The 21,592-nt window shown below is 43.3% G+C and overlaps 1 protein-coding gene and 1 non-coding gene across 2 annotated transcripts in view; one reads left to right on the top strand and one right to left on the bottom strand.

The window, feature by feature from the left end:
* Positions 1 to 6,779: 6,779 nt before the first annotated feature.
* The window catches only part of LOC124545476, a 32,921-nt gene continuing 18,108 nt past the window's right edge, over positions 6,780 to 21,592 (bottom strand). The window contains exons 4-5 of the mRNA XM_047124409.1: positions 20,518 to 20,751; positions 6,780 to 6,973 (exon numbers count right to left, since the gene is read on the bottom strand). Coding sequence (XP_046980365.1) covers positions 6,875 to 6,973; positions 20,518 to 20,751 — 333 coding nt within the window. The 3' untranslated portion in view covers positions 6,780 to 6,874. The remainder of the gene's footprint in view (positions 6,974 to 20,517; positions 20,752 to 21,592) is intronic.
* Trnat-ugu lies at positions 12,573 to 12,646 on the top strand. Its single transcript has one exon. It is a non-coding gene; the product is annotated as a tRNA-Thr (tRNA).

Below are 21,592 nucleotides of genomic sequence, written 5' to 3'. Positions count from 1 at the left end.
CATTCTTTCTCCCATTACAACTGATTAACCTCCTTTCCCAGAAAATCTCTCCCATATTAAAAAGTTCTCATCTCAAACACTTAAACAGAATTTCTCTCGGTTAGAACTCACTCATCATGAGTTAATGTATCACTTTTCTACCCGCACACACTTCCTAATAATCATTGTTATTATTATTATTATTATTATTATTATTAGTATCAGTAATACTGCTACTACTAGTAGTACTGCTACTATTACTAGTAGTGCTGGCGTTGAATATATACATCTACTGTTTAATGTTATCCTTTCACTTCTGCTACCATCTTTATTATTATTATTTATAATACATTGCGTTATTTAACTGAAGTGTGATGAAAACGTTTTGTATACATAAAATCGTGTTTCGATGTAATATACGATGTAATAAAGAGTACCTGTTTTATTGTTGTGAAGAAGATTTTTGGATAATGTGCCATTTTTTTTAAAATGTTTCCTTGACTTCAGAACATTTCTGATTACACGTTTTTGTTACGTTTGTATGAATCATGTGTTGTGATACCTTTTGAGTTCCTGTCCAGGTAATATGCCTCATTTCATAAGTATTGTTAAGTTTTCGACACTAATGTAGCTACATTTTTCATGTATCAAATGCCGTACGGACAATGAAGAAGTCAATTTACAGCTGATTAAAAAATTAGTTTCATGATGATACATACTTCACGTTTTGAGACTACATTGCGTGGCAAAAGAAGTGAAGCTTCTCTATCTTTGCATCCTTCCTTTCTGACAAGAAAATCTTATACGGAATTGAGCAGCACTCACATTGCGATCGTCCAAAAACGTGTTAACTCGAAAATTCACGACGAAAACACAGGGCGGTTTCATCACACAGAAGCGTACAGCACGTAAGTTTTCGCCACATTTCACGTTTTAATAACTTTTAAAACTTTTTCATAAATGTTTTGGTAAAGGTCATAAGAGATAAATCTATCGAAAACTGTACCACATTTGTGAACAAAAACCTTTCTGTCTGTCCAGTGCAGCAATCCAGTAACCGTTACAAAACGAGGCCCCAGCAAGAAAACAAAAAAGAAAAGTGTAACAACTACCTGAAGACGGATTTGTAAAAAATCAGAAACAGGTCAAGGTATGATCCAAGTAAACCATGTTGAACCGTACTTGTGGCTAGTTGCCGTTTCAGCTATAAACCCCATCAATAATGTCAACCTCCATCGCCAGGCTGAGCTACAATAAACTTTTTTAATAAACATAAACTTAGACATTTCTCCCGCTTTCTGAATTGCACTCCAGAAAACTTGATTGGCAGCATTGAAAATCCTTCCCTACGCTATCAGGGCTATTTTAAGAATCGAGCTGACTATGACTGAGCGTTGGTCAGAGTTTGCACGTACCTTCTCGACTCTGTCTACAGTAAACACATGCCACTTTGGAGGTTGTGAGTGTTTGTGTGAGGACGTCCTGGATTTTACCGCCTCCCTCCCGATGTGAAGTGTCTCAGAACATGTTGTCTGCATCTACTACCCCCCCTTGCCCCCCCCCCCCCCCCCCCACCCGTCGGTACACCCACATCGCGCCAACCTTCCTTATTTTGGGTGACAACTGTGGAGAACTACGACCACTGGCCGCTATCAAAACTTTGCTCTCAGAGCTCGATCTTTGTCTCTTCAATAATGGTATCTCCACACATTTCAGAGTGGCATATGGATAACAGTTGCCGTTAATCTTTCCATTTTCAGCCGTCTTCTTCTCCCCTTCATCCGTGACAGTGATCATTTTCCCATCGTCCTCTCCCTTCCCCAGCATCATTCGCCTTGGCCCTCAACAATGCTGATTGGGACAGCTTTGTCTCTACTGTCGCCGTAAGCACCCAACCATGTGGATGCATCGATGCGGCTGTCCAAAACAGAACCGTGTCCATTGTATTACTAGCAGACTTCCGAAATCGCCATGGCCACTAGAAATTTCAGACAGGCTCTCCGACGCCATAAGCAACATCCAACGATGGTGCGCCTCATGACCTTTAAAATACTTCACCCCCAGGTCCAATACCCAATAAAAGGACAGAAACAAGAATGCTGTGAACAGTCTATTACTACCATTGAACCACATATTCCTCTTTCGCATTAGGTAGAGCGAATTCACATGCCTTTCACCACACATCACAAGGAGGTGTATAATGCTCGGTTCAGTGAGTGGAAATTCCCCAGTAACCTAACTCTTTGCCCTAACACGGCTCTCCTGGGACAGAACATACCCACAAGAAAATGCTCAAACAGGTTTTGGTAGATTTCCAACGTCACATTCCCATCTCAGTCATGAAAGAACCTGTAAACCCTCCCTTGAGATGGACAGCTATCATCAAGTTAGTCTCATTAATGTTCTCTGTAAGTTAGTCGAACATGTGGAGAAGCAACGGCTGTGCTAGTACCTTGATTCTTGGGGCTTTTTGGCTCTCTCCAAGGCTGTTCTACTGCCTGACAATTTTGTCTACCTGACGTCTGCTACTCAGTCAGCTTTTGCCCATTATCGCTGTCTTCTTTGACATGCAAAAGACTTGTGACACCACAAGCCATGGTCGTATCCTCGTTACCCTACATGAGAGGGATCTCTGGGATCTGCTCCCAATTTTTATCTGGAACTTCTCCAGTTTCAAGTTGGCCCTTGCCACAGTACTCACATACACAAGATGATGGGGTCTAACAGGGCTCTGTATTGAGTGTGCCTATATTCCTAGTGGCTATCAATGGTCTAGCTGCGGCTGTGGGGTCTACAGTGTCGATCCCCCTGTATCCTGATGATGTGGGCATTTAATATTGGCTCTCTTACAGTGGGTGTTGCTGAACGCCAACTGCAGATTGCCATTCAAGAGGTGCCATCGTGAGTTCTCCCATGGCTACTGGTTTTCAGACAGTGAGACTTGCATCATGCTCTTCTGTCGCCATCATACTTTCATTCTCAACTAGAACTCTACCTCGACGATCAACTACTCAGTGTGGTGGAGACTTATCACTTTCTTGGTATGATCTCAATGTCCAATTGGCGTGGCTTCTCCATCTTTGCTATCTTAAGTGAATGTGCCTCAGTAACATCAGCTGGTGTGCACGCCTCTCTACATTTTTGCTACTCTACGATGTTCTGAACCTGTCTCATCTTGATTATCGGAGTCTGACATATGACTAAGCATCACCTTCCGTATTGTTGATGTTGGACCAATAACAGCGCTGCTGGTCTTACTTGTGACAGATACTTTTCGGATGAGCACCAACAACTGCTGCTCAGCTGTGCAATAAACATGTGCTGCTCCCCTGAACATCCATACTACTGTGTCCTTTCTCCTAGCAGGGAGAGCCACCTCCCACAACAGCAGCCTAGGATTGGAGTCACGATTGCAGCTCGCATTCTCTGCTCTGAACTCCAACTTTCCCCAGTGTTGCCTCTTGTCAGGCACCAATAGTGTATGCCTTCTTGGTATGTAGCCCATTATCAGGTCTGTCTCGACCTATCCTTTGGGCCGAAATCCTCCATTGATGCCATGGTTTTTCGACGACTGTTCATGGCTGTCGTTGATGCATTTCTGAGTTAGATGTTCACTGCCAGCGCCAAGGTCAATGGACGAACCAGTTTTGTCTGCTCATATGCAAGGTGCACAGAACTATGTTCCCTGCAAATGGATGCAGTGCATTCACTACTGGTTTGGTAGTTGTGACTCAAGCTCCCAGTCATGTTCGTCCTTGCAACAGAAAATGTTCTTAATCGGCAGTGCTCGATACCCATCGGTTACAGCTATCCAGGACGTCCTTTCTGACCTCCATTAAGCTGGACGTTCCGTTGACTTTGAACCCCAGGTGACATTGGGATCCCAGGAAACAAATATGCTGACTGGTTGGCCAAGTTGGCTACCAGGCTACCGACTATGGAGATAGGAATCTTCAGTAAATTCTATGCCATCAGTTGTTTGAGGCTTGGGAGATGGATTGGTGTGTCTTGGTTGCTCTGAACAAGCTGCGAGCAATAAAGTGGTCCATGATCATGTGGCAGTCTTTCCTTCATGTTTCTCACAAGGAATCTACCATTCTCTCTTGGCTTTGCAATGACTGTGCTTGTCTAATCAATGGCAACATCCTACAACATGAGGATCTTATCCATTGTTTCTGGATCATGGGATCCTGGCTTTGATTCCTGGCTGTGTTGGAGGTTTTCTCTGCCTGCGGACTGGGTGTTTGTGTTGTCCTCGTCATTCCATCATCATCATCATCATTTATGACAAGTGGTTAGATTGGACTGTAAAAAAAATTAGGACTTTGTGTGGGCGATGATGACTGCGCAGTTGAGCGCCCCACAAACCAAACATCATCATCATTATCCACTGTCAGTGTGGTGCCCATCTCGCAGTGGCCCACTTTTTATTGGACTACCCCTATTTGGACACTTTGTGGCGAAACCTTAAACTGGTTAAAATGCTACCTGTAGTGCTAGCAGATGACGCCTAACTGGCTGATCACCAAAGTGGCTGATCTAATTTTACGTTTTACCTGTGAAGGTGTTTCTACTCCTTTCTGTGTGGTACGACACATTGGCGTCGTCGGCGGCTTGAAGGACTGCAGGGGTGCCCCGTCGCCTGTTCCGAGCCAGATGATGCATAGCTGCTGTTGCTCGGGGGTCCAGCCTGGATCGTGCCCGTCCCACCTCTTTACTTCTTCTTATTCTTTTACATCTGCTGTTCGTTTGCTGTCTCGTCGTCATCTCTTTCCCGACATTTTATCAACTCGTCTGAGCTGTTAGCTTTCTTGTGGTAATGGAAGGTGAGAAAACACTTGTCGGATGCTGAGAGTATGTCTCTTGTCACATATCATGTACCAGGGGCCTCCAGCTTCTTTCTGAGCGGAGCAACTCACCAACCTCCACCCTCTTACCACTCATTCACTTCTACTTGCTTGTGTCTCTTGATTTTATTGATTCTCGCTTACAGTAGCGTTTGTCAGGACTTGTCTTTTGCTCCCTTCTCTCTAAGGAGTCTTCCTAGCTTGGCAGATATAGAATGGGGGGACTGATTACCTCGTTTTTTTGTCTCTTTAACCTCATCAACATAATCCAATTTTTCACATCTGCGCATCATCCCAGAACAGGTGATGGACTCCCTGCTACTTTCTGTGTCATCAAAAAAAATGGCTCTGAGCACCATGGGACTTAACGTCTGAGGTCATCAGTCCCCTAGAACTTAGAACTACTTAAACCTAACTAACCTAAGGACATCACACACGTCCATGCCCGAGGCAGGATTCGAACCTGCGACCGTAGCGGTCGCGCGGTTCCAGACTGTAGCACCCAGAACCGCTCGGCCACTCCGGCCGGCTTCCGTGTCATCCCCCACCATTGTATGGATGCTAGCACCAGTTGGACTAGAGAATTACAGTCCCACGTGTAGGCTGCCGTTAACACCGCAACACAAGCGGCTGCATATGAAGTGGTTATGTGACCAGGAAGCATAGACTGTTCGTGAATAGTACTGTGTTCAGCGATGAATCATAGTCGGCGACTGTGGGGCGACATGGAGAGGTCTCATTTTTCCAATGTTTTTGAATGGCACAGTAGTGATGCTCTTTGTGGGGAGTCATCAGATGCTGAAACACCCTGTAGATAGGCAGACTGCACATAGTACACTGCCGTTTGGAAAAAATTGTACCTCTTTTAAGGATCAGCGTGATGTGCTTAGAATGGAAATGTCACAGTGAAACTTCCAGTTTTACAAAACTCATTGCTATACATTTGCCTGTGCAGAAGTGACTTCTCGACGGTCAAAGTTGTTTTTTTTTTTTTTTTTTTAAAAAAAAGTCTGCTCTCTGTGGGAGATTTTGTTTTAAAGCCGAAGTCATTCGAATAGTTCTATTATTTCGTTCAAGCTTTCCATCTCGCCCTAATCTTGTCATAACTACTTAACTACTACAGGGAGCATCCTCGTCAATGTATTTATCATATCCTAATCTTAGTCTGTTCAGTTTTTCTTTTCAACTCCTGTCGTTATCAAACTTTACTATTTCTGAACTGGATACTAATCGGTAAGCGGTTTATACAGCCTTCTTTCTTCATCTGCTCTTTGTGGTAACTGTACTTCTAACACATTTTCATAGTCTCTTATTTTTACGTCCTTCGATAGCACGACATTTAAAATGTTTTGCTGTCGTCCTTGTCTCATTGTGTTTCAGAGACACAGTTCACATACTTCTCTCTCAACTTCAGTCACGTGCGTTTTGGTGTTGCAACTGTTACTTTCTGTTGTGTTTCTGTGTCGCACAGGTGATGAATCTGCTCAGTATTTGGTAAACAGGTTTCAAATGGCTCAAATGGCTCTGAGCACTATGGGACATAACTTCTGAGGTCATCAGTCCCCTAGAACTTAGAACTACTTAGACCTAACTAACCTAAGGACATCACACACATCCATGCCAGAGGCAGGATTCGAACCTGCGACCGTAGCGGCCGCGCGGTTCCAGACTGTAGCGCCTAGATCCGCTCGGCCACTCCTGCCGGCCGCAAACAGGTTTAGAAAACGTCCTAGAGGCTGAATAAAGTCGGAGAGCGCAGATTGTTAAAAGAAAAAAAAACGAAGCCTCACAGACTTGTGTAGCGAGTCAGCGCTCAAGAGATTACAGTGTACGAAAATGTCTCGATTGAAGATATAGCTGTGATCGATTCTTCGTGAAGTAAAGAGATAGCTTCCGGCTCGGACAAAGGAGGGACTGAAGGAAGGGGAATGCAGAAAAATAGAGAAGAAAAGCTGATTGCTGAAAACTTTTAATCGATGAATACAGTGAGCGACTGAAAATCAATGGAGTGCGGCCGTTTCTACGGACACGTTTGCAGCTGCTGGACCTCACGCCGCGTTGTCGGAAGCGGCAGTGGTGGCGTCACCGCTTCCGTCGTCGCCAGAGGGCAGCAGGCCCTTCACCAGGTCCAGCACTCCCTCCACCGTCTGAAACAGAGCAGCCGTGGCTCTCAGTCCACACTCCGAAACAACAAATCAGCAGTCTACGCTTCTCAAGCATCTATACACCGGAAACAGCGCCGAGTGCAATAAAAAAAAATGCGTGTTGGGCATTTCAGGGAAAAGAAAAATGTGCCTGCTGTGACGACACACAAGTTATTGTGGAGTCTCAGCTACTGATTTTCCAACAAGATTTAGATCTACAGCAAAGTAAGTCCGGAACAAAGAAAGGCAGCGGTCACCCAGAAAGGGCTAGTCTGAGAAAATTTTCGCAAGGAAGCGACTTATTTCGTTAGCAATTGTCGAACACGAACGGAGAAAATCACGCTGAATGTTCTGGATTCATCGATGGCTTAAACAGCGAATTTCTGGCAGAGGAACACTGCACAATGCTGTCCAACGATCTGAGATACACTGTGTGATCAAAAGTGTCTGCACACCTGGCTGAAAATGGCTTACAAGTTCGTAGCGCTCTCCATCGGCAACGCTAGAATTCAATATGGTGTTGGTCCACCCTTAGCCTTGATGACAGCTTCCAGTCTCGCAGGCATACGTTCAATCAGGCACTGGAAGGTTTCTTGGAGAATGATAGCCCATTCTTCAGGGAGTGCTGCACTGAGGAGAGGTATCGATGTCGGTCGGTGAGGCCTGGCAAGAAGTCAGCGTTCCAAAACATCCCAAATGTGTTCTATATGTTTCAGGTCAGGACTCTGTGCAGACCAGTCCACTACAGGGATGTTATTGTCGTGTAACTACTCCGCCAAATTCCGTTCATGATGAACAGGTGCTCGATCGTGTTGAGAGATGCAATCGCCATCCCCGAATTGCTCTTCAACAGTGAGAAGCCATCGGATCGCCACGTTCTGTGCCGTGATTCGTCACTCCACACAACTCGTTTCCACTGTTTACACTCCTTAGACCAAGCGACGTGTCGTTTGGCATTTACCGGGGTGATGTGTGGCTTACGAGCAGCCGCTCGACCATGAAATCAAAGTTTTCTCACCTCCCGCTTGACTGTCATACTACTTGCAGTGAATCCTGATGCAGTTTGGAATTCCTATCTGATGGTCTGGATAGATGTCTGCTTATAACATACTATGACCTTTTTCAACTGTCGGCGGTCTCTGTCAGCCAACAGACGAGGTCGGCCTGTACGCTTTTGTACTGTACCTGTCCCTTCACATTTCCACTTCACTATCACGTCGGAAACAGTGGATCTAAGGATGTTTAGGAGTATGGAAATCTCGCCTACAGACGTGTGACACAAGCGACACCCAACCACCTAACCACGTTCGAAGTCCGTGAGTTCTGCGGAGCGCCCCATTCTGCTCTTTCACGATGTCTAATGACTACTGAGGTCGCTGACTACTGAGGTCGCTTATATGGAGTACCTGGCATTAGGTGGCAGCACAATGCACCTATTATGAAAAACGTATGTTTTGGGGGTGTCCGGATACTTTTGATCACATAGTGTACATGCTACTAGATGATATTCGTTATGCCTGTTGAAGTTCCATCCAATTTTCGGTTTTAAATTAAATACAGTTCAAGTGTACTGACTGTCAGTTTGTGCATGCATAATACTCATATTCTCGACGTTGCGTTCAATACCAACACTCTGAAGTTACGTCTTAGATAAAATAGATTTTAAGATCGAGATTCGTTTAATAATTTAATTCGAGCGGGAGAGAAGGTACTTTAGAAGCTGCTCACCATCATTTACAAATATATTTACCTTCAAGAAACAAAGATAAGCCAGCTCGTAAATCCAGAAATAGGTATGTATCTATTACACAGAGTTTCATAATAGCAGGAACACCCAGTGCGTAACTTGTGTTTACTTTCAGACGTAGATTGGCAGTCACGTTAAGGTTTCTTGTCACTGGGAAAACGTTCCAGCCGTTGGTCTTTGCAACCAAACTAGCAGCAAATATATTATTTATAATAAAGAACTTAGGCTTTTGAGAGAACACTTCTACTAAATGAATAAAAAACACGGCGAATCGTTTAAAGAAAGAAAGTGAAAAAATAGGAATGAACTGCACACGAACCTGCTACATTTCTCTTCACATCTTGCGAGTACACAACGCTATAATCGGCGCTGCAGCTTCGACATACCATCCAACAGTCCGTATGTGGCACAGACTGTGTAAATAATGTGTCTACAAATGGCTTTATTTGATATTTAATATGGAGATTGTAAAAAAAGAAGACGAGCTTTTGAGAGGTCATCATCGTGCCGTAGCATTCAAACGGTGTACTTTCTAGCACACACTTCACAACACTAAAAACACAAACTATAGGAAGCCCTTACCTACCGATAGGTAGTTTCCTGCCATTTTATTATAACGAATCGCAACTACAACGACTCTCCATTTGCTGGTGCTTCGAAACACCTTATGTTCATACCACGTACTTTATGTGCCTCGTGATGCCAATTGAGGAGCTACTCGACCGAACAGTAGCGGCTCCGGTCAAAGAAAAGCAGCATAATGACCGAGACGGCGGTGTGCTGACCACAAGCCACTCCTATCCGCATCGTCAGCTGAGAATGGCACGGCGGTCGGATGGTCCCGATGGGCCACTGTGGCCTGAAGACGGAGTGCTTTTTCATGTACTTTATGAGAAAAAAAACCTACCAAATACAATGCTTAACGCCGTACAATATGGCGACTCCTATGTTCTGCCTTGTAATGTAGAACGATGTCCCATCTCATTAGTCACGTTGCTCCCCGAAGCTAAAAGCTGACATGCCAGATTCTTTATTTCACGCTCTTCAGTGTAGCGGAACGTGAAATTCAACGCTGTCACGTCGCCAGCTCCTCGCCCACGTGCGATTCCACGCCTCGTGAGAACGACGGCTTTATATTCGTGGCTTCTCTGACCCCCCCCCCCCCCCCCCCTTCTCAGTTTGGTGACCCAAGCGGTGGCTTGTATCGCTTGGGACTTAAACCGACCCTGCCTCCAAGAAATGGTGAGTGTTGGATCAACCGTGGGGGGCAGTCGGGTGAAACGACGAAAGGGTTAAGATAACATGTTTACGAAAATGACGCTTTACTGAGTACCTCTGCCAATATCTAGTGACATCAGTCAGCTAGCCACGTTTGTCAATTCCGAACATTTGACCTTGCCATTCGCTTAGGTCGCCACAGACAAAACCGTGTTGTGGAGCCCAGAGCGTGTAAGATTGCTCGTCACTTCGTAAGCGACAGCGCGTGTGTAACCACTATCTCTCATTACATAATGTGGCATTCGTGATTTTGTCCTAAAATCTCATCGACTTATATATGTGTTTTACTTTTTTAATAATATCTATGATCTCCTAGAATGTTGTTTGAATTAAAAATGCAGAAGTCTTCTAACAAGGGAACCTCCCCATCGCACCCTCTTCAGATTTAGTTATAAGGTAGCACAGTGGATAGACCTTGAAAAACTGAACACAGATCAATCGAGAAAACAGGAAGAAGTTGTGTGGAACTAAGAAAAAAATTAGTAAAATATACAAACTGAGTAGTCCATGCGCAAGATAAGCAACATCAAGAACACTGGCAGTCAAAGAGCACCGTGGTCGCGTGGTTAGCGAGAACAGCTACGGAATGAGAGGTCCTAGGTTCAAGTCTTCCGTCGAGCGAAAAGTTTAATTTTTTATTTTCAGTTTATGTGACAGACTCGTATGTTTGCATCACTTTTTTGGGAGTGATTATCACATCCACAAGAAAACCTAAATCGGTCAAGGTAGAAGAATCTTTTTACCCATTCGCCAAGTGTACAAGTTAGATGGGTCAACAACATAGTCCTGTCATGTGACGCACATGCCGTCACCAGTGTCGTATAGAATATATCATACGTGTTTTCCCGTGGAGGAATCGGTTGACCTATGACCTTGCGATCAAATGTTTTCGGTTCCAATTGGAGAGGCACGTCCTTTCGTCTACTAATCGCACGGTTTTGCGGTGCGGTCGCAAAACACAGTCACTAAACTTATTGCAGTGAACAGAGACCAGAGACGTCAATGAACGAACGGACAGATCATAACTTTGCGAAAATAAAGAATGTAAAATTTTCACTTGAGGGATGACTTGAACCAAGGACCTCTCGCTCCGCAGCTACTCACGCTAACCACGGGACCATAGCGCTCCTTAGCATACATTCTCCTTGATGTTGCTTATCTTGCTCATGGACTACTCAGTTTGTATATTTTACTAATTTTTTTCACGGTTCCACACAACTTCTTCCTATTTTCTCGATTGATCTGTGTTCAGTTTTTCAAGCCCTATCCACTGTGCCAACTTATAACTAAATCTGAGGGGGGTGCGATGGGGAGGTTCCCTTGTAAGATGCATGGAGGGTAAAATGATGATTGCCGACTAGCCACTCGCCTTTTTTCGTGATTCGTCAGCTTACCCGTCAATTTATTAAACCCCTCAGAGTTTTTATAGTTAATATAGTGCCTTTTTATTGCATTACGACTGAAATTTCAAATGTCTTAATAACTGCACATAAATCAATATAATGACCAGAACATTTAATAAACCTAAGATTGAGTCCCAGTGCTCCTGTTCTACTGACTCTTTCGCTCAAACAGGGAGGTATTTCCGGTATGAGTGAAGGAGCCTTCTCTACATTGAAGTAGAAATTGTTTCTAGCGATATAATAATTTTGATATTTAACAACATTTTCAAACCTGCTAATTTACAATATTGCCGCGATCCTTTCTAGGTCATCGTAAATTAGCAAAACTGAAAATTTAATAATATTCGTTGAAGCAAGTTCTTGCCTTAGTTCGTCATCTTACACGACTGCTTTCATCAGCTTACCAGGACATTTTTTTAAACTAATAAATGGTCCCTTTCGAGGCTGTGTCTGATAATTGCGTCTTAACTGTGTATTCTGAGCGGAGGTGATTAATATGGATGTTTGTATTAGCCGAGCACGATAATATTGCACCCAGGAATGAAGGTGCTTCGGTAGGCTTATCGCGTGTCGGTAGGTAATCGGGATTCGGAGTGGAGGTTGGTTGGTTGGTTGTGTGGAGGGGACCAGACAACGAGATCATCGGTCCCATCGAATTAGGCAAGGATGTGGAAGGAAGTCGGCCGTGCCCTTTCAAAGGTACCATCCCGGCACTTGCCTGAAGCGATTTAGGGAAATCACGGAAAACCTAAATCAGAATATATATAGGAAGATAGTAACTATTCTCGAAAGAACAGATACCATTGATGACCGTGCAGCTTCTCTAGAATAAATGATACTTAATTGAAACCCTCAGCTGCCGACAGGTGTTGTTGATGTACCTCGATTATCATTTATTCTAGAGAACCTGCACGGCCATCAGTGGTATCTTTTCTTTCGAAAACAGTTACTATCTTCATATATATATATATATATATATATATATATATATATATATATATATATATATATATATATAGTTAAAGGCTCCCCGGCCATTGACCTTTGTCTGTGCGAATGCGCACAGGTTGCCCGAACGCTTACATTACGTATGTAGATTGTGGGCTGTTGGGAATGTGGGTCTCACGGGAAGCGTGCGAGGGACAAGTCCCTGCAGTCGCCTTATTCATCTGTGTCCTCGGTGGCTCAGATGGTTAGAGCGTCTGCCTTGTAAGCAAGAGATGCCGGGTTCGAGTGCCGGCCGGGGCACACCTTTTCAGCTGTCCCCATCGAGGTATGTGAACAACACCTGTCGGCAGCTGAGGGTTTCTATTAATTATCACTAAATCAGAATGGTGGGCGCGGGTTTGAACCATCGTCCTCCTGAATGAGAGTCCAGTGTGCTACCCAATGCGCCACCTCGCTCGGTGCAGAGCGAAGGATGGAGTATAAAACTGCACTGAGCTTGGTGATTAGTTATGAAGCGGATGGTCAATCACAACAGGCGTAGAGGCCAATTTCATCTGCTATATATCGCTCTCATTGTAATAGATTGCAGTTTTATCCGTTCTGTCAGTTTCCATAGCACTGTCTTCATGAAGAGCTGTACATTCGTCTCCACTCTCCAGACCAACGCTAATTATTATATTCCCTGTTGTTTATTCCATTAACCCATCTCTGCAAGGCCAAAATTTATTTACAATTGCTATTACATGTTCGCATGAATACACTTGTTGTAGTTGGGATTCACAGTCTTACAATAGGAGGCCGCCAATTGTGAAATTCAGATTCGATTCATACTGCGCATAATAAAAGCTCATGACCAGAGGTGTAATGTGGCAAAGCACCAAGATGCACTTCTCAGCCGTTGTCGAGAAAATCGACAGCTAAAAGAAGCCGTTGCGGTGAAATACTCTCTACGGTTAATGGTTTTCTACAGCGTCGTGGCGCAGCGGTAAGCGCTTCGGTTCGTAATCCGAAGGTCGCCGGATCGAATCTCGCGACATGCAACTTTTTTTTTGTAGTATTTGTTTTTTTAATTCATATATATATATATATATATATATATATATTTATATATATATATATATATATATATATATGCATATTTAATTCCCGGCAATCAGTTGCAACAATTATGCATATAATAAGTGCCGCGCAGGATTAGCCGAGCGGTCTAGGCGCTGCAGTCATGGACTGTGCGACTGATCCCGGCGGAGGCTCGAGTCCTCCGTCGGGCATGGGTGGGTGTGTTTGTCCTTAGGATAATTTAGGTTAAGTAGTGTGTAAGCTTAGGGACTGATGACCTTAGCAGTTACGTCCCATAAGATTTCACACACACACACACATATAATAAGTTGTTGAAAGTCGGTTGTCGTGGAAAAACTGGCGACTTCGAACATCATTATGTTTTCCGCAAACAAAGTTGTATTTCACAAATGTTATTAATTGTCTTCATAATGTTAACCACGTATAGTTAACGGAAGACGTAGAAACGATATTCCGAAACGAATACGTATAGCGTAAGTCAAACGTTCGAATTAGAATAGAGACCCCACGAACACAAATTTGCTGTGGCAGGTATGAAATATAAACTCCGTTACTCGCTCGTTACACTTGAAGGACAGATGTTGAATGGGCCGAAACGAGCCACCGCATAACAGCGTAGTTGCCTGCTAACTTCGAAAGAAGGTAGATGCGGTCCCTAGCGCAACTTATAACATCGTCGAAAATCAGTGCGGATGGGAAATCTTTTGGTACACCCTGTTAAAAAAAAAAAAACGGAAAAATGGAGGCGTTACAATTGGAGAGCGATCCGCCTTCACCAACATGCATAAGCAATTCATTAATAGTTTTATATATATATATATATATATATATATATATATATATATATATATATATATATTTGAATTACAAAAACTAATAATAAAAAAAAATTGCATGGCGCGAGATTCGATCCGGTGGCCTTCGGATTACGAACCCCAGCGCTTACCGCTGCGCCACGACGCTGCAGAAAAATATTAATCGTAGAGAGTATTTCACCGCAACGGTTTCTTTTAACTGTCGATTTTCTCGACAACGGCTGAAAAGTGCATCTTGGTGCTTTGCCACATTACACCTCTGGCCATGAGCTTTTATTATGCGCAGTATGAATCGAATCTGAATTTCACAATTGGCGGCCTCCCCTTGTTAAAGTTTTTTTTTTAAGGATATCATCTTTACGCCAGTGACTGTTATAAGTTTTTATTACACTATTGCAATTTCGGCCTTACATTACGTTGACATGGCTTAAAGCCGTAATATCACGTGATAATGTCCTAAGGCCGAAATTGCAATAGTGTAATAAAAACTTACAACAGTGACTGGCGTAAAGATGATGTCCTTCACATGTTCGCATGCTTTTAAGCAATCGCGTGCGGAATTCTTACACGAAGACTCTTTGGAGACTCTTTGGTTATCGTTATTAATGGAAGAAAGTTCTTTTCTACACATTTTTTTTTTCACTATATCCCAATCAGCTCTATAGGATTCTACCCCTTCCACTTTACAACTGCATGTGCTTTAAAAACAACTTTGCGCACTCTCTAAAAGCTCATTTATTGTTAAGATCGGTGTCAAACTGACTTTGTTCTAAAAGAGTCAGTCAGTTACGTCGTTGTTGCGAGTTGCAGAAGTGGGGGCTTTATTTGTCTGAACAGTATGACACGGTGCGTTCGGTGCGTTATCAAGAACAACAATGCTACCAGCCAGGACGTTAGGAATCAGTTTCTCTTCTAACCGTTCGTGATAATTATCGCCATTCATATCATAGTTATAATCTTGGGATTTAGATTTCGAATCATAAATTAAGTCTGCTCCCTGTTTGAAACCCATTGCTCCTCCAGCGCGGACAACAATAGGGCCTTCACCGCAGTTAGTAATTACATGCGGAACTTCTTTGCGACACCAACATTTTTTCATGGTATAATGCCTACGCACCCCACGAATACCAGTGCTTCATTCGGTCCACTTACATCAGTTCTGATTTCTCTCAAGTATTCTGTACGCTTAGCAGCAAAATATTCTGTTTGGTTGGTTTCACATTTTTTTGAAACTAAATCCCATCTTTTTCAATTTTCCAATGTCTCCCATCCTCCCTAAAAATGTGACTGAGTTTTTGAAAATATTAGCACGTTTCTCAACGTTGGGATTTCCTTCTTCTGCTCGTAATACACCAAAATATTTTCTTAGAATAAGTGCTTTATTGAAGTCATCTAGAGAGACTACATTTCTAGAACGCCTTCGTTTTCAAGGGGTTTAGCTTTGTCGCCGATTTCTTCTGCTTTCTTACAGCCTTTTCAAGTATATTTTACTCTTCTTTCTGAAGTCCCTATCATTTTTGCCGCCCGCTAGACTGATTTCTGTAAGGGTACCACTTACCTGATTGCGCTTTTTATCTCCTTGGGAAAATTGTACAACTTCGAATATCAATTCTTTTTCACCTGAATATGTCCACTTTCTCAACGTCTTCCTCTGTTTACCATTTTCAGGAATATCCACGATTATGAGTAACATCGCACTGCACTATCGACATTATTGACGATATTTCACGAGGAGAGGTTGAAATACTTGATAGTATTTATGCACAGCTGAACTGAAAGAAATGACGGGCGGTGCGTTTTTCTTAGTCACCACTGCACTTTCTTACTGCAATGTCACAGTGTGCTTCCAATAACGGCCGCAGGAGGCGAAGTGCAACAATATCGAAGTTAGGTTGTATAGCGCGATGTCCTGTTGTGGCCGAGTGCATCAGCCTCGGTCCCGTGATCATGGTTAAAAGTAAATCGCGTTTCAATGTCTCTGCAGTGCAGCGACGTTAATTGTCAGTCAGCAAACTGTCGTCAGCAAACCGTGCATTTGACATAGGTTATCTCTACAATGGAAGGCGCCGAGGAGATGCAAAGATTTTAATAGAGATACGAATTTGCACACGGCTGCCTATGTACACAAGTTTTCAAGACAGTCACTGGTGAGTGACGTGACAGTCACAAGCTCTCACTATCGTCAATAAGCAGAAGTGTGTTTACACCTCGCTAGTAGCCCATTCGTCTCTGTTTGGTGAAATGGAGAACAAAATGAGAACAAATTTTTCGAAGTACGAGGTGGATATACTTCTCGAATTGGTCGGTGCGAATGCATCAGTTCTTGAAAATAAAAGAACTGGGGGCTGCAGTATAGAAGAAGATATGTACAGTGTCTCGTTTCGCTCATTATTATTATTTTTTTTTTACGTTTCTTCCGTTCAGTTCGAAAACCTACGCTACTGAAATACGAAAGTCATTTAATGTATGCTACTTAATACTACTAATTATCTTTTTATGAAAAATGCATGTCTTCTTATTTCTAACTAGTATATATTGCACACAAAAATCCAGTTTTTACTGCAAACAAAATTTCTCAATTACTGTTCCTTTGTAAAAGACATAACACTCCTAGAACATGCATCTTTGATTAAAAATCTTAATGCACCTCTAATCGAACTCATCCCACCGCCCCCTTCCCACGCAGCGAGCAAGGACATTACAAAAAAAAAAGCATTTACTTCATTATAGCATATTCAAAATGGCCAAACCATTTAAAAGTCGACTTTTTTCGATAATATTTTTAGAGTTGCTTCGAACTGCGTTGGGAGAGGCAAATTTGAGTTTGATACTTCACGTACCACGAGTATAAAAAAACTACAAAACTCCTCATGTCGCGTAGTCCTCTTATTAAGAAAAACACCCAGTGTGGTTACGTGTGGAGGAACAACTTAATTCTACTCCTGGTAAATTTTATTCATAATATGAGAAACTTTGTTGGTTCATCATACATTAGAGTACAGTATATAATGTGTTGAATCTGTCTCAGTACATCGATACGTGCTGCCATCTTAATACTATATGCTTATAAAACCCTGATCATCTCGTAAAAACCGACTGTGAATCATGCTCAAATTCAACTCCCTCGATTAATTTTGATCGAGGACAGTGCACCGAAAATTTTGCGCTAAACCGGGTTAACTCGTCGAGGGAGAGGGAGAAACTTGGTGCGCCTGCTCCGACCGAATAGCCTCATGTGGAGCCACTAACAAGGAAAATTTTCAGAAACTTCGCTCAGTGGAAGAAGACTCAAAATAAGCGAATATGTGTCTCGGATAATCCGTAGATACTCTACCATTTTTTAGAAAACCACAGTCCAAATTTGTGAGGTACTTTATGTGCCGTTCAGCAGTCAGTCGCCTCAGTCGAAGCGTTGGCACATTAGGTAGTCTTGCGGTGCAGAAACCCGAGCACTGTTTTCAATTTATTTTATTTTATTTCTCTCATTTATCTACCAATGTCCGTAGACGCTTAATACACGAATGTTTCCGATCAACTCAGGGGAAGGATGTTATATTAATTTTAAAAATACGACTGGTTTCACAATACATTTATTATACGATTCTCAAGATAATTCATCTTTCATCACCTGTCACTATTCGATGGAGAAACGACATTCTTTTGTATCTGGCGAGAAGTATTTCACAAGTGGTCTTTCGATTTGCCTGCTGTCTTTCATTCGGTTCATGCGGAACTCATTTTCCCATTTTGTCCCCTTTTCTCATAGTTTTCAACTGAGAGAAACGGCTTCCTGCTTCATTTTCAATTGTTCCGCGAGTTCCTGTTGAGTTTGAGTTTCACCTTCATCCAATAAGGCCTGCAATTCGTTGTCTTGGAACTTTTTCGGTGTTTTCCAGCGCTCGTCGTTTCTCACATAAAAATCACCACTTTTTAATTGTTTGAAACACTTGAAACACTTTGTTTTCCCAAGATCATGTTTTCCGAAAGCTTCGACAAGCAGTCGATGCGATTCTGCAGCAGCTTTCTTCAAATGATAACAGAAACCAAATGCTGTCCTCATAAAACTAGACGTGTTTACGGGTTTGAAACAGATACCGGAATTTGGGTTACTGTGTGTTGACATTAGTCGTCAGCCGTTACAGGAAGCAGATGGCGCTGCAGACGTGGTCTCTCGGTCCCGACGCTAACGGCTAGAATCATCTATACGGGAATTCAGGTTTCTTTCTTCTGCACCTGGTATGGTCCACTGCTACCTGTTCACTTTGAGAACTAATTCAGGAATGATATGTTTCTGTTACTGATTACCTCAAGAGGAAAAACCCAGCTGGGCAGGTGAGAATCGATTGAATACAAGACTGCACGAGTAAACGGGTATACTTGCCGGCCGACCAAAACCCACTTCTTAGAAACAAGTACGCAACACCACCAATATTCTTAACAAGTGACTGAAAACAAGTTCAATTTTTTGTCATTTATTTATTGTTTTTCGAATACGGGACAAAAAAACCGCAATGTTAGCCACTGTGACAAAGCATCAACTTGTGTCCTCGGAGTCTTTCGCGACGGTAAATATGAATAAAACGTTCTCGGTTTTCAAGCCGCGTCAATTCAAATAAAATCCTCGAGCTTTAGATGACCATCTCCGCCATCGTCGTCAGGAGTTCACTGACTGCCGGGACTGCTACGGTTTCTCGCTTGTATAGGCATGACAACATCATCAGCAGCCAATCAGATAGACCCAATGTGGCGCGCCCACGTAAGTCGACCCGGGCAGCTAGCGGAGCTATTGCCGGGTGGCAGCACCGGGTACGTCAGGTGGCGCCAGGGGCAGACGTCACATCTGAAACTGCCGCTCCCGCGTCGCGCATCCGCTTTTGCTTTCTTTCGATGTCCAACGCTCGCCCCCATGCCCTGCTGAGTGTGTACCCCTGGTCTCTGTTGAAATTGTTGTTTAAACGAATCTCGGCCGCTTCCTTTATAACGGAGTCCCAATATGTAGATGCATGACACAACAGTTTTGTATTTTCGAACTACACTTTATGTCCGTTTTCTAGGCAGTGCTCCAATATGGCTGACTTGTCAAGCTCCCTTTGTTTTATATGGTGCTTGTGCTCAGTACAACGCTCCGCAATCGTGCAAATTGTTTGTCCGATACATATACTACCACATTCACAGGGTACACCAGACACTCGAAGAGCAATGTCGTCCTTAACAGGGCGCAACATATCTCGTATCTTGGGGGCGGGCCGGAACACTGGTCTTAGCCCATGTTTCTGTTGCAGACGTCCTAATTTGCTGCTATTTGCTCGACAGTATGACAGGAATGCAGTCCGTTTGGCATCTTCTACTGATTCACCAGATATCTTTCGTCGGCGGCCCTTGAAAGCGTTTGCGATGTCTCTTTTGCTTATCCATTTTCCCCGAAAACACATTTTAAGCTCTGAAATTCAGACTGTCGGTGGTCGTCATCACAGATAATCTTGGCTCTATGAACCAACGTGTTCAAGACCGCTTTCTTGTGTACAGGCTGGTGGAAACTATTGGCGTTCAGGTACCGATTAGTGTGTGTTGGTTTCCGGTACACTGAATGACCAAGCTGGTCTCCTGCCTTCCGCTAAACCAAAACATCCAACGATGGCAGCTTGCCGTGCTTCCCCATCTCGACAGTAAATTTAATGTTGGGATGGACACCGTGTCATCGTGCCTATATAAGCGAGAAACCGTAGCAGCCCCGGCCGTCAGTGAACTCCTGACGACGATGGCGGAGATGGTCATCTAAAGCTCGAGGATTTTATTCGAACTGACGTGACTTGAGACCCGAGAACGTTTTATTCAAGCTTCAACTTACGTGATTACGTGCTGAACGGCGTATTAAGTATCTCAAAAACTTTGACAGTCGTTTTCTCGGAAATGGTTGAGTATCTACTGACAAGCAGAGACGCGTGTCAGCTTAAATTGACCCCTCTTCCAGCGAGTGAAGTTTCTGAGACAACTGGTTGTGGCACTTGCCGTGTTCTGCTCGTAAGTTTGTCCCCATACGACGGACTGATCGCTATGAACGGTGCCAAACGCGCTCGCTTGATGTGATACAGATTCTTAATCCAGGACGTCCGGCCAGACACCTACAGTTAAAATTTGCTCCACCACCGGGATTCGAACCGGGGCCATCCAAATCGAGCGCCAGCACAAAGGCCTGTGTCAGCGACGCCTGCTTCGTACGCGGGTGCACTGCTGTTACCCGCTCATCTCTCAACTGCACCATCAACTGCTTCTCACCCCTTTGACGGTGGCGACCACGGCGTCGAGAGCGTCGGACCCGATCTCGCCGGCGACCGCCTGCAGCTCGTTGAGCAGAGTGACCACCTCGTCGGCCAGCTGGCGCACTTCGTCCAGCGTGGAGTTGGTGGCGCCGCTGGCGATGTTGAGCAGCAGCTGCACGTCGTTCTGGATGGCGTCGATCAGCTGTGTCACCTGCTCCAGCGCCTCCGACGTCAGCTCGCCGGTCAGGTTCTGCGGGACGACGAGAACAACTGTAATGGCTACAGTGAAAGCCTGCACTGATTCAGACTACGGATAATCTGAACTATTAAGGGGAGACGAAAGGCAATTTTTGCCTTTATTCTGCCTATTCTGCCAATGCTATTTTACCCTTTGAATAGGTACACTTTTCAAAAGAACTATAAGTGATAAAACAATGAAATTTTTACTGCATATATATAACATATATGCCTCAATTTACAAGTAAAATGAACATAATACCTCTTATGGTTTTGAATTTTAAACAATTATTCTTTCACTAGTAAAATTTAAGTTTTTTGTACATTAATAAATATAAAACAGTTTCTGATTGTTTGGTGGTTCTCAATTTACTTGTAATACCTTATTACCATCTGCAGTACAAATTGGCCAAATTTCATGTTTCTAACCCCATTAGTTTATCAAATAATGGTACCCGAAAGTAAAAAAATTTGAAGTTTAATATTGTAATTCTAGTACAGTTATTGATTAGAATTCTGACCACTAATAGCTTCCTGCACAATACTGAGCATCATCTGAATCATACTGATCTTCTTTTCTTCTCTTGGTCCCTCTTCTTTTCTGTCTGGCTTCTTTTGTGCATTTTAAATTAGCAATATCTGCTTTGTGGATTATCTCTTTATCTATTTGCACCAAGGATTTTGCAGTATTTCCACTAGATTTTGTGCCCAATAATTCCAAAACATCCAGTTTTATAAGTACACAATCATTGAAGCATAAAATAGCATAATAAACACCAAATTTGAGGGCTGTACGCTGAACAAATACAGTTTTCGGTAACCGGTTCCAAATGACAGAATTCACACATACATTT

The sequence above is a fragment of the Schistocerca americana genome, chromosome 8 (assembly GCF_021461395.2).
Source record: "Schistocerca americana isolate TAMUIC-IGC-003095 chromosome 8, iqSchAmer2.1, whole genome shotgun sequence".
NCBI classification, from domain to species: Eukaryota; Metazoa; Arthropoda; class Insecta; order Orthoptera; family Acrididae; genus Schistocerca; species Schistocerca americana.
This window is presented reverse-complemented; position numbering and strand designations above follow the sequence as displayed.